Below are 12,180 nucleotides of genomic sequence, written 5' to 3'. Positions count from 1 at the left end.
AATGTAGTACCCGCCTACATAGCTTAGTGCATGGTATGATGCGAGGCTTGGGTTGTTGACCGGCTTGTATGTTACAAGTTGGCCGTACGAGGCCCTTGTCCCTAAGCTATCCCAGCCGCTGCTGGTAGAAAACAATGGCCCAACCGTCTATTACTCAGTCAGACGTCCCATTATTTCATGGAAGGCCCTTGGCGAAGAGTCAGTTCCTCGCCGAAATCTCCACCACTTATCCCTTCAGTCTCCATCGTCGTCTCAACTGTCTCCATCGGCAATGGAGATGATGTTTGTCAAACTGATGTCATTCGGTCCACATGCCACGGCATATAAGAAATCAGAAATTTCTCACGATGTCTGAAAAGCGGAAAGTAATTCTTCTCCTACTCACCTTTCTGTCGTTCGGGGAAGGCTAAGCTCGGATTTGACCTTTTCCCAAGCGACGTTAGTATATGCGTGCGCTCTCCCGGCACCATGCGGTATTCTTAGCATCATCTGCAAGGGGCGCGGAACCACTCTTTTCTTCTCCAATTCGATCAGGGCCGCTCCCGCAGACGCACCAATGCATGGGTTGGGAGACAAAGGTCTCGGATGACGGGGGGAGGGGCCAAGGGCCAAGGTCCAAGGTCGCCCGCGTGCATCATTTGGGGTAGACACGAGCGGGCATGGCTAACACCGGCAATGGCCGGCTCCCCGGATAACCGTTGGCTTGCTCCCCCGCAGCGCGCAAGCGGGTGAAGTGGAAGTGGAAAGCTGGGGTTACGATCGGCTGGAGTGCCCGTCTCTCATCCAACTTTGAACAAGAGCATTGTACACTTACATCTTTCCGGTTTTGAGTGTGCTCTGTCTCCTTCTTTTCACTGTCACTCAAGTACCTGTTGCTTTTCCTCATCTGAAATTGGAATACATTTCACAAGATGCGGGCAGCTTCCACATTGCGAGCTCTGCCGAGACTCGTTCAACAACAGCGCGGCTTTGCGACGACGCACCGGCGGTTGGAGAGTTATGGCTTCATCGGCTTAGGACAAATGGTATGGCCCTCCTAAACTCAATGGCATTGAACCCCTCATGAAGCTGACCGTCCCATTTCAGGGTTACCAAATGGCCAAGAACCTTCAGTCCAAGTTGAGTCCCAAAGATGAGATTCGCATCTTTGACATCAATAAAGACGCCGTCTCCAACCTGGCAAAGGAGATGGACCAGTCTCAGGCCGGCGGCGCAAAGGTTGCTGTTGTTGACACTGCACGAGATGCGTCAATTGAAGCTGTAAGTTGCCGTGTTTCGTTTTTCCATCTTTCAAGATGGCCCATCTGTGTTCGTATGATGCATTCTTAAAACTGTTTTGCCAACTATGAGGCGGCCTACATCCGTCCACTGAGTAAAGCAACTTCCTAAGTCTTCTGACCTCGAGAGCCTCATGCCATATTTCTTCAAGCTCCAATTTCTGTACCAAGGGCATGAATACTAATACGACTCACCAGGACACCGTCATCACCGTTCTCCCCGAACCATCCCACGTCAAAGCAGTCTACGCCTCCATCCTCAAAGACCTGCCCTCCCGCAAACGTACCTTTATAGACTGCTCCACCATCGACCCCTCCTCGTCCCGCGAGGTCGCCGCCTCGGTCTCGGCCTCAACCAGCAACCAGGGCACTTTCGTCGACGCCCCAATGTCCGGCGGCGTCGTCGGTGCCACGGCCGGCACGCTCACCTTCATGCTCGGCTGCGACGCAACGCATCTTCCCACCGTGGAGCCGACGCTCCTGCGTATGGGCAGGCGCGTGTTGCACTGCGGACCGCAGGGGACGGGGCTCTCGGCGAAACTGGCGAATAATTACCTACTGGCCATTAACAACATCGCCACGGCTGAGGCGATGAACCTGGGCATGAAGTGGGGGTTGGATCCCAAGGTTCTCGCGGGCGTGGTCAACGTTAGTACGGGCAAGTGCTGGCCTAGCGAGGTGAATAACCCCGTCAAGGGCGTCGTCGAGGGGAGTCCCGCGGGACGGGATTATAAGGGCGGGTTCGGGATCGGGCTGATGCGCAAAGATCTTGGGTTGGCCGTCGTTGCTGCGCGGGAGGCTGGTGCCAAGTTGGAATTGGCGGGCAAGGCAACCGAGGTGTATGCTTCTGCTGAGGCCGAGGAAGGGTGCAAAGGGCGGGACTTTTCCGTCGTTTATCGGTACTTGGGAGGCAAGGAGTGAAAAACAGTCATCCGTCGAGCTAGGATGTTAGATTTCTAGGGCCTTTGGGAAACCTACACTTACCAGAAGTATGAAACCATTCATCGATAGATGTCAGACCACCCCGCAGTTGAAGGTCCTGGGATTAGCCGTTTGTTCTTTCTGGTACCTGCCAGTGCCTTTGTCTCTGCCCTCCACCACTTCTCTCTCACTTCAGCCTCTTTCTCCCCAAGATGGTCTACGCATAAGTCGCATCGAATCGCCTTTGGCTTCGGACGACGGTGTTGTGGCTCGATGAGAGTGTAGCCCAACGCTGTTTTCAAGACTTCAAACTCGAGTCCCGAATGATTGAGTGCCGGATCGGCAGCGGACGGTTCAGGAACCGTGTCGTAGAGGACGCCGCAGTGTTGGCGGTTCTTGCCGTTCAGGATGACAGCGGAACAATGCTCGAGGACTCGTCGACGTGGTTTTCCTAGACGGGTGTTGCAGATGCTGCACATATAATGGATTACGTCTGTGACACACATTGTGAGCAAAGTTGTCATGGGAATTACTTACAAAGACTGCTTTCCTATCTCATACAACATGTCTGGCTGTTGGAGGATATTCTAGATGAGGTTATCGACAGTTTTCCGTGGAGAATCTAAGGGAAAACATCTAGCTTATGTGTAGAAGTCAAGTCACTGTCTAGGTGTGACACGTGAATATTGTTGAGGGGACTTTCTAAATATTGAACCAACGTTGTTTCTTAAACAATAAACAATCAATTCTTTGTCGATCCACTGGTGGACAGATCTTGTAGACTTGGTTTGTCGATATGAACATACTCGACAAAGCTCACAGAAAGGCAGAGTTGAAATTCACTGAATATTGTGTCAAATTCTCTGACAAAGTGCAAACCCACAGTCTAAGAGGCTTTGAGAGGAGGCTTAGCGCCTTCGCGCCGGTTCCTAATTGACCTGACTATCTGTCGAGAACAGTGTTTCCATGATCCCTTCTTCATCCGTCTAATACCACCTTCTTTAGTCTAACGTCCTTTTTTCGACTCTTCATGCGGACTCGCGCCCAGACTCGATCTTGGTATTTTCTGGTGTTGATGTTGTTGTCGTCTCCGACTTCTCTCCGACAGATGCCTTGCGAGCGTTCGCCATTTGCGGGAAGAATAAACCCGGGTGGAAGGCTGTAAGCATCGTGACGCAGATCAAGACTAGGCCGCCGTCGAGGATCATGAAAGAAACCTCGTCCTGCATAATATGGTTGCCCCATCCACCAGCCATCTCGGCAACACTGTAACAAGATCAGTCAACCGTTTTCCTCTGTTGTTTTTGTGGTATACCAGCCCAACTTACCGGTAAATGCAACGAATCATAACACAAGCATACGCCACCGTGACAGCGTAGATAAAGGACCTGAACCTCTTGGCATGGTACAGCGAGACATCGCCGGCGCTGGTATCGGCCCCGTGCGCCCACTTCCTCACGCGGATCCAGTAGTCCGCACCAGTGATCCCAAACAGCATCAACACGACGACCTGCAGCACAATACCCGCAATGATGGCCTGGTTGCCCCCGTCTAGCAGCTTCTTATTCGTCTGGCCCGCCGCAGCAGCCAAGCCGCCACCGATAGCCTGGATGATGAGGCAGGTGAGGTCGGCGGGGAGGAAGATGAGCGGGTACAGACGAGGGCGGACGCGCGAGAGGGATGGGTTGAGGTTGGCGGAGACGTGTTTTAAGGTCAAATAGATTCCTGCGCAGATGAAGGTCGGACCGAGGATGATGGTGCAGATTTGCATCTGGAAAGCGTCCTTGTTCCAGGGGTTCTCGTGGAGGAGGGTGCGGCCGACGTAGCCTGGAGTCATGTCAGTTGTTAGAAAGGGGGATTCTTGATGGTGCTTGCGGGTCTAGGAGCACGGAGGCATGGTTCATCCAGTTGTAAGTTGGGATGATGGGTTCGTGTGTGAGGAATGGCAAGGCAGGAAGGGAACTCCATACCAACTGTCTCGAGGACACAGCCGCCCGTCACAAGAGCCATGAACGTCCATGTGCGCTTCCATGTTCCAATGGTTGCCGACACGAGCACGATCAAACCGAAAGCGACGGCGAAGAAGATGTTGGCGCCGAAGTTGGGGTAGTAGGACAAGACTGTCATCTCGACGGGGCAAAGCTGTGAGACTTCGGTACACTCGCGGAAAGGCCGCCGTGTCGTGGTGTCGTTGGCCGACATGATGGTCGATTTGGATGTGCTGCTGAGTAAAGTCGTCTGGCTTCGTTGAGGCTCGGGATGTACACGAATCTTCCCAAGGTGCCCGAAGTCACCAGAGCGATCGATCGCAAGTTTGAGTGGATGGTATATTGTCCGAGTCCTCGTTTCTTTCCTCTCGCTTGGTATCTGTTATTGTTGCCACGAGCCTGAAGAGGCAATGGTTCTGTCGAAAATGCCTTGGAAGAAATAAAAAGACTTGGACTGAACCAAGATGTAGATGCCGAATAGAAATGACAGTACGAAACGCAGCCGAGGTTTGTCATCTACACATATGGATGCGAAACATATGAGCTTCAGTTACAACATGGACAGCAGCCTCTGCCTCTTTAGTATCTGCGTACTGACAGGCAGACAGACCACCATCTAGGGTCCAGAAATCCATGACAACCCTCTCCTCAGTTTTCTCTGCCATATGACTGGTCAGCGTATATGTTAGTAACACGAAAACCGAGCAAAACGAGAGAAACGAGATGGCATCTTCTGCGAAAAGAGTGACAAGGGTTGGCAGCAAACGGTGACGCTAAGGACAGAGCCAAGATCTTCGTCTGCTACCCGAGGACCCGCTCGCCCGCTCGAATTGGAAACCAGTGCGCCTGCCGCTTACGGACTTTGTGTGTGTGTGAGGGGTGACCATTGGATGTTGGTTGTCTCTCTGTTGGGCCCTCGGACGTTCTGTGACATGGTGGATCTTATCAGGACTTAAGACTTCACAAGTAGGAATTAATAAAGTGATTCGAGATCAAGTTGCGGATCCCCAGTGCAGTCAACAACCTTTGTCCCGAACACTATATGTAAGAGACAACAGACAGAGTCAAGAGGAGAGACAGTTGAGGCAACAAACGGGGGAGACTCCGAAAGACGGTACGGAGACCAACGCCCGAATCTTAGCATCAATCTAGCGCCTTGGCTCGGGTCTGCACCGAATCCACCCATCGGGGTGTTTCCTATCCGAATAACACGGGGTAAGCGATGCTGACAGAATGCCACCCGAACACCTAACCGAGATATCGACAAGGATCACTCGAGCTTCTCCCGAGTCCCGCTAGAAACACCGGCGGGTTAGAGGCCTAGGAGGATCCGAAAGGCGATGGCTCGGGTCTCTCGGTTCGCTTGGATGATAGGTATGCCTGCCGCTCGCGTGGTAACCATCGAGACTACTATAAACGTATTCGTGTGTGCAACTGCGACCCAGCACCCGTAGTACTGGACCCAGACAGTCGGGGCAACCAATCTCTCCGAAGCTTAGGAGGAATGCTGTCATGCCAGTCAAGAAAACCACCCGTTGCCCATTCCGCTAATCTGTCGCCGAGTTCTGCCCCATAAGACCGGTTGCTCTGGGATGCGATACCTTCAAGTTAGTAGTCTTCTGTTTTCTCCGCGAACCGGTTCATGCATTTGGCCCAGCCTGCCGCAAAACTACGCGTTTGATGACTGTCACGATAGAAACTTTGCGCCCAAGTGCCAGAATGTATGTTATTTAATTATATGCTTCAGGTCGACGAGAGCAGCTTCTGGCTACCGGTTCGCACGCGACGACGTGCATGTCAATCGCTGTCGTCGTCGCTGCTCTCGTCCTCTTCGTCTTCCTCGTCTTCGTCATCATCCTCGTCTTCTTCATCCTCATCGTCTGTTTCTTCCTCCTCTTCCTCGTCGTCCTCATCATCCTCTTCCTCCTCCATGTGGAAGGCCGCCTGTTGCTCCTCTTTCTCTTCCTCGGCAAGCCAGTCATCGAGCGTCTTGACACCAACACCGCTTGCAGCACCGGCACCCACAACGGCACCGAGACCGTTGGTCCTCGTTGGCGCCGCCCTGACTGCGCTGTCGAGCATTTGACTTGCCGGCACGTTTTTATCCTCACCGTAGCTCGATGTTGCTTCTGTCTCTCGTAATCTCCTGTCGGGTTCTGAGCCCTCCGCAACCCATTCGGGAAGAGCATCGTAACCACGTAACCCGTGAATGCCACCTCCACCGGCCAACACAAGCGTTGACGAGCCGAGCATGAAGCCCTTGCGTGTCTCTGATGGACTGGGAGCTTGGGGCGCGGGCTTCGGTGCCAACAACATTAACGTGGCTAGTTGGGGCACGGAAAGGAGGGCTCGGTACATCCGGGCTCGGTCGCGGAGGTCGTACGATGTGTCGTAGCGGACCAGTAATAGCGCATAATCCCAGAGTTTCGCCACGGGGTGGTCGTCCTGGACTGGTACGGGCGCATCGTCTTCGCCCTTGTTCTCGTTTTGTCGGTTTATGTGATGTAGGTAAACCTTGGCAGCGAGAAGAAGGATCTGTCCCTTGGCTACCTCTGCTTCACTCGCGAAATCCTTGAGAAGAATCCGCATCACATCTGCGGCAATATTGTCTTCGCCTTCAAGGCCCGAGAACTCCCCCACAAGCCAAATGATGGTTGCCCTTGCTTGAGGGTCTGTTGCCGAGTCTAGGTTCTTCGCCAAACGAACAACTGTGCCTACATGCCCCTGGGGATCTTGCTGGATCAGGTGCCGAATCACCGTCAGAGATTCCGCTGCCAAGGTTCCATCAAGACTCGTGATCTGTCCGAGTAGTAAACGAAGACACCTGGGAGCCGCAGATGAGTCCGTCTGGGCGCACCGTCCAATAGCGCGTACTGCTTCTCTTACCAGCGCTTTGTTCGTTGAGCCGGAAAAGTGCTCGAGTTCGTTCAGAATGAGGCTCTTGATGTGTGGCGGTGCGTGAGGGAAGATGAGTGTCAGAATTTCCAGTTTCAGCTCCCATACTTGCGCAGGGTCCGTAGCTCTGACAAGGAAGTGGCTGGCATATTTGACAAAGTCGGTTGGCCTCGTCAGGCACACCGAGACAATGTTGTAGAGGGCGACTTGCTGGATGTCTTGTGGCCCCCTGAGGAGCGCAACGAGTGGGCCAATCGCTGTCTTGACGTATTCCGGCGTGCCAATATCGACGTAACATCTCGTAACCGCGATGACCACAGCTGAATTGCGGCTCTGTAGCAACGGTTTGATACCGTTGAGGAGCAAGGCGAGATCTGGGTCCACGACGGCAACCTCTTGCTCCTCGCCTCCAGTCTGCGATGTTTCTCCATAAAAGTCGCCCAAGTTGGCAGCCTTTTCCTGACTTTTAACGCTGCGTGTCCGCCTGGGAAAGCATTTCCTTGCGTAATATGTCATCATTCTCAGCGTCGCCAGCTGACTCCACTCGTCCATGTCTACGACCTTTTTGACCAACGCCCGGTACTGGGGATGTATGAGATCGATTCGATCGGGACATATCTCGAGGAAGGCCGAAACTGCCGCACCGGCGACAAAGTACTGCTTGTCGCCAAGGAGCGCAGTTAGGTATTCGAGGAGTTGCGGCAACTGTGTGGGATCGAGGCGGTAGCATTTGGGGATGGAGAGGGCGGCAGCTCGGCGTACGTAGGGACTCATATCTGCCACACCCTTCTTGATTGCGAGAGATACGATCTGACTGATGACTGGGACTCGGATGCCAGACATTGTCTTGAGAGCAAGGGCGCGGACTTGGGGGTTCGTATCGGAGAGGGATTTCTGAATGGTGTTGATGGAGAGCAGAGCCAGATCGGGTTCTTGTTCGGCATGATGAATGAGGTAGATATAGACAAGCTTCTTGATTTCGATGTTCGGCGAGGCGACATTCTTGACAACAGAGGAGAAGAAGGGTAACGTCTTTTGGCCGCGGTACATCATCTATGCAGAACGGGTCGATTAGCCAAGGCAGGGACGGGGAGGCTGGCTAGGAAGAGCGCGATGCCTACCGAGAGGACGCGGCGCAGGCCGTCGAGCACCTCGCGCTCATTTCGACTGTCCAGTAGCTTCTTAATCTGTGTACGGTCGAGAGGGCGGCCGGTGCTGCGGGAGCTGCGCGTGGCTGAGGCGGCATCGAGGGTGAGCTCTCGGGCTGGGACGAGGTAAACGTTAGCGAGGGGACATGACGACAGGAGCAAGAAACGTACCGCTCTCGAGCAGGCTAGATATCCGCGCAATGGACTCCATGGCGGGCGAAAGGCCTGTCGGGCTGAAGAAGTCGGGCGGATTTTGGTCTCCGAAGCCTTGGAGATATCGGGTCGTTGTCGCAGGGAGAGAAATGACGTCTCATCGGGTGCTCGAGAGGCTGACTGAGCTAGGTGGCCGTCGTGGGACAGAGGCCGGGGGGGTTGAGGTACCTTTAGCTGCTGTATCTGCAGAGGGCGGGGGCTCGATAGGTAAGGTAGCCCCACCATGGCGGACGATTCCTGCCCCACACCGATCCGCTGCTCACTCACTTCCCTTTAAGGTTGGAAACTTGTCTTCGTCTCTGGTGAGTATCTGGCGATTGATTGACAAGTTGAATTGTATCCTCAGTGTAAGTCCGATCCTCGATAGGCTTGGAGGAAACACATCCAGGGTTTTTGAAACGTCCATTAGTATAGTAGCTTTTGGGTGTCTTCCTGGGGAGCGAGAAACAAGATACTTTGGTTATTGAGTCCCTAGAGAGGCTTAATCCCAATCTCTTAGATTCTTTCCCTCAGTCATAAGATTGCAATTTCAAGAAGAGGTATCGATAGATGCGGGTAGAAGGACCCGAGGGAGTTTGAATGAGCTCTCATAGGAAGCAGAATTATCGAACTGGTCTCGATTGCAAATTATCCTGACCAGTCATTTCTAACGCCTATATTTAAGTACTCTATAAAGCCTAATAGTGAATTTGCAGTAAAGTTGAAGTTAGAACAGAAGAAGAGTGATACATCTATACCTAATCTCCACAGCCACATTGCGTGTCGTAGGCCATTTGGCCCAACCTCTCGTCAAACATGCCCAAGCCTGGTTCTGAACCTGACAGCAGAAATGTGACTCCAAGAGATAAACATGATGCTGTTCACTGCCAGGTTTGACTCTCAGATTGTAGACAGCTCATGAAAGACAATCTCAAATTGTTTACTATGATCCTTGAGATGAAGACGAAGCATGGCCTAGGTTCATGGGATGGGCCCGTCTGTAGCCCATGTGATGAGATGACCAAGAGCATTCAACGGAAGCGAGCATTACGAGACGTCAGCATCTTAGAGTGTCAATAAGAGGGAATGAAAGCCCGAATCATTTGATGAAAGAAACGGTGATATGGTGCTATCACTAATACGACCACTTGGAGCAGTAGTCATAGATCGAGTCTCTCACAGAAAGGTGGCTAAAGTGGGTCCCTCGACCCGGCGCACTCATTGGCTTTAATCGTACTCTTCCTTCATCCCACTCCTACCTCGTCAAGGACTGATCTAATGAGAGAAACCCCCCAAACCAAAACAACAATACTTTCGAGGTTCTAAGAGTATCGCTTAGCAAGAAGAAACAGATTGTTCTCAGAATCTTTACCAATGAACCCGACAGTGCTCTCGCCTGCCTCACCAGCAGAGCTGCTTCATTACATCGTCACATTCCAGCCCTATCCAACGACACTCCTCATTTGCCATCAACGACAGGACTTCATCTCAGCTCTCGTCTCTGACAGTCGCAAAAATATCTCCCAACATAATCATGAGCAGTCCGAAGACCTGCTCCCACTACCTCTCCTCTCGGCAACACTCCTCCAGACCGCAATTGCCCGTCACATCCGCGTCCTCTTCATCCCCAGCGTAACACATCTACGTGCCTTCTTGTCCGCCTTTGGCACTTCAGACTCCCTGATACCACCTCCACCAAACCACCCATCGTCAAATTCGAAGAGTCGCCCGCCTTTGCTCCTGGTATACGGGTTTCTCGATCTCCACCGCGATAGCAGCGAGTGGAGCGCGCAAGGCCTCAGTAGCTCGGCCGCGGTGCTCATCGAGGCAGCTCGCCGGGCCGACACCAAATTCAAACCCGTCATCGTTGAGCCTAGAGGCGCAGGAGGGCATGAAGACTTTACGTCACTGCTGCGGGATGATGCGCCGGTTTTGAGCGGGAGTTCAAGGAGGAGCGAGGGCGTCTGGATGGGGAGAACTGTCGAGGTGAGACGAGTATTGGGCCGCTGGTTTCGTTTCCAGACTGGCCGCTGGGATCTTTAGTACTTGGCTTGCACAGAACCTCGACCGAGGCAACGATATGGGTCGAAAGAGATCGAAAGCTTCATTGTATCGATACGTTGGGCACGACCATGTAACACCCAGGTCTTTGCCCCTCTCCAACATCTACAGAATCCAAACCTGCCTCAAACGCCAAACCCATGGTATCCTTATAACTCATTTCATCGTGACAAAGTGACAGATAACCGACCCAAAACAATGATAATCTAGAGAGCCTGCTCCATCTCGGTAATGTATAGCTTGATGTGAGAGTCCATCTTGAGGAACTCATCGTAAGCACTGTGAATCTCGTTTTCAATGTTCTCCTTAAGGTCCAACATCTATTTTTCTTTTGTTAGCATCCAGTCCCATATCAGAAGATCAAGGGTAAGTGTACCTTTTTCTCAGTTTGCTCAATGCGAACACGGCGCCTCTCAATATCCTTGCCCTTGTCCGTCCTCTCCTCGGTGAGCTTACGGTGAACAGCACGAAGCTCCTCCATCTTCTCCTTGGCGTCCTGGGCCTTGGCAGAACTTTGCTCGCGGAGCTTCTCGGTACGCTCGTTCCACTTGAGCAATTGCCGCTGCAGCAATGCCTCCGTACGCTCGACTTCTCGCACGTTGTTACCGCGCTCCGATAGTGCATCGCGTTGCTTGACATTCTTCAGGTTCTCGTCCTCCTCCTTGGCCAGCTCGGTGCCAATTTCGTCCAACACCTTGATGCATGATGCTACGTCCGTAGAGACCACCGAGAAGGAATCGGCTGATGTCTGAAGTGCGCGCGAGCGGCGATCGAGGGCCTCGATGTGCGACTTTTCGCTGTTAAGCGCGTTGCTTAGCTCAGTCAGGGTCGCCTGCAGCGCCGAAGGACTCTGCATGACGTAGGGCCGAAGCTTTGCGCTCTCTTGTTTAGCGGTAAGCTTTTGTGCTGTCCTCTCCTCCAGCGCTGTCGTGAGCTCAGTCTTCTTGACCTTTGCGTCTTCAAGACGAGCGGCCACGCGCTCCTGATTACGCCGCAGCTCCAGCAGCCGCTGCTTGAGTTCCTCGTTGCGGGTCGTCTTCTCGCGCACCTGTGCCTCCATTGCCTTGCGGTTGCGCTTCATGTCGACAAGACGCGACTCCATGTCCTGATTCTCCGAGTACAGGCTCTCTATGCGGGATTTCGTCGTTTCGGCCTTGTTGAAGTGCTCGTCAATGACGCTTGTCTGAGATTCGCGGAAGCGCACAAAGTTGATCAGGTAACTAAAGATTTTGACAAGACGGTCGTGCGTGGGCTTGTAGAGGTCGTTGAAGCTGAAGTCCTGGATGCCGCACTCTGCTAGAAGACCTCGCAGAGAAACGTAGAAGCCCATCAAGTTGCGGGTGTCGGGGGGCACGATGTCGGAGTATTCGCCGCAGATGTCCTCAGCAGCAGCACGCATGGCGGGCTCGACGGTCTCGCGGGTCGCATTGAGGAGCAATTCGGCAAACCATTCGAAAATCATCTGCACCTGCAATGGGTTCGGCTTCTGGAGGTCGGCAACGTTGAAGGGGATTCCGATGTCTGTTATGCAGCCGACAATCTCCTTGTCCGGCAGGCGCATGAACGCGTCGGCTTCATCTTCTTTCTTGCGGGTATTGCGCGACTGTGTCTGTGTCGCGGGAATGATGCTCATCCGCGGATTGTGCGACATATTGGTGATTGGTTTGGGCTCCTTGGAGCGGTGAGATATACTGGCTG

General features: G+C 53.1%; 6 protein-coding genes across 6 annotated transcripts; 2 read left to right on the top strand and 4 right to left on the bottom strand.

Moving 5' to 3' along the window:
- Positions 1-911: 911 nt before the first annotated feature.
- On the top strand, positions 912-2,198 carry CTAM01_12869 (3-hydroxyisobutyrate dehydrogenase; the record flags this gene model as incomplete). The annotated part of the gene is made up of 3 exons (XM_060528874.1): positions 912-1,025; positions 1,087-1,260; positions 1,476-2,198. 3 exons carry the CDS (start codon positions 912-914, stop codon positions 2,196-2,198), a joined length of 1,011 nt encoding a protein of 336 aa, XP_060376605.1.
- Positions 2,199-2,278: 80 nt separating this feature from the next.
- CTAM01_12868 (uncharacterized protein) lies at positions 2,279-2,704 on the bottom strand (the record flags this gene model as incomplete). The annotated part of the gene is made up of 1 exon (XM_060528873.1): positions 2,279-2,704. The coding sequence occupies one exon, from the start codon at positions 2,702-2,704 to the stop codon at positions 2,279-2,281; it is 426 nt and encodes a 141-aa protein (XP_060376604.1).
- Positions 2,705-3,226: 522 nt separating this feature from the next.
- CTAM01_12867 (RTA1 like protein) lies at positions 3,227-4,400 on the bottom strand (the record flags this gene model as incomplete). The annotated part of the gene is made up of 3 exons (XM_060528872.1): positions 3,227-3,464; positions 3,527-4,025; positions 4,169-4,400. 3 exons carry the CDS (start codon positions 4,398-4,400, stop codon positions 3,227-3,229), a joined length of 969 nt encoding a protein of 322 aa, XP_060376603.1.
- Positions 4,401-5,983: 1,583 nt separating this feature from the next.
- Positions 5,984-8,440, bottom strand: CTAM01_12866 (uncharacterized protein; the record flags this gene model as incomplete). Its single annotated transcript, XM_060528871.1, has 4 exons — positions 5,984-6,985; positions 7,073-8,134; positions 8,203-8,345; positions 8,401-8,440. 4 exons carry the CDS (start codon positions 8,438-8,440, stop codon positions 5,984-5,986), a joined length of 2,247 nt encoding a protein of 748 aa, XP_060376602.1.
- Positions 8,441-9,795: 1,355 nt separating this feature from the next.
- Positions 9,796-10,464, top strand: CTAM01_12865 (uncharacterized protein; the record flags this gene model as incomplete). Its single annotated transcript, XM_060528870.1, has 1 exon — positions 9,796-10,464. One exon carries the CDS (start codon positions 9,796-9,798, stop codon positions 10,462-10,464), a length of 669 nt encoding a protein of 222 aa, XP_060376601.1.
- Positions 10,465-10,688: 224 nt separating this feature from the next.
- CTAM01_12864 (Nuf2 family protein) lies at positions 10,689-12,133 on the bottom strand (the record flags this gene model as incomplete). The annotated part of the gene is made up of 2 exons (XM_060528869.1): positions 10,689-10,802; positions 10,859-12,133. 2 exons carry the CDS (start codon positions 12,131-12,133, stop codon positions 10,689-10,691), a joined length of 1,389 nt encoding a protein of 462 aa, XP_060376600.1.
- Between the last annotated feature and the right edge of the window lie 47 nt (positions 12,134-12,180).

This window comes from Colletotrichum tamarilloi (genome assembly GCF_030869305.1).
Source record: "Colletotrichum tamarilloi strain Tom-12 chromosome Unknown Scaffold_83.1, whole genome shotgun sequence".
Lineage (NCBI taxonomy): Eukaryota > Fungi > Ascomycota > Sordariomycetes > Glomerellales > Glomerellaceae > Colletotrichum > Colletotrichum tamarilloi.
This window is presented reverse-complemented; position numbering and strand designations above follow the sequence as displayed.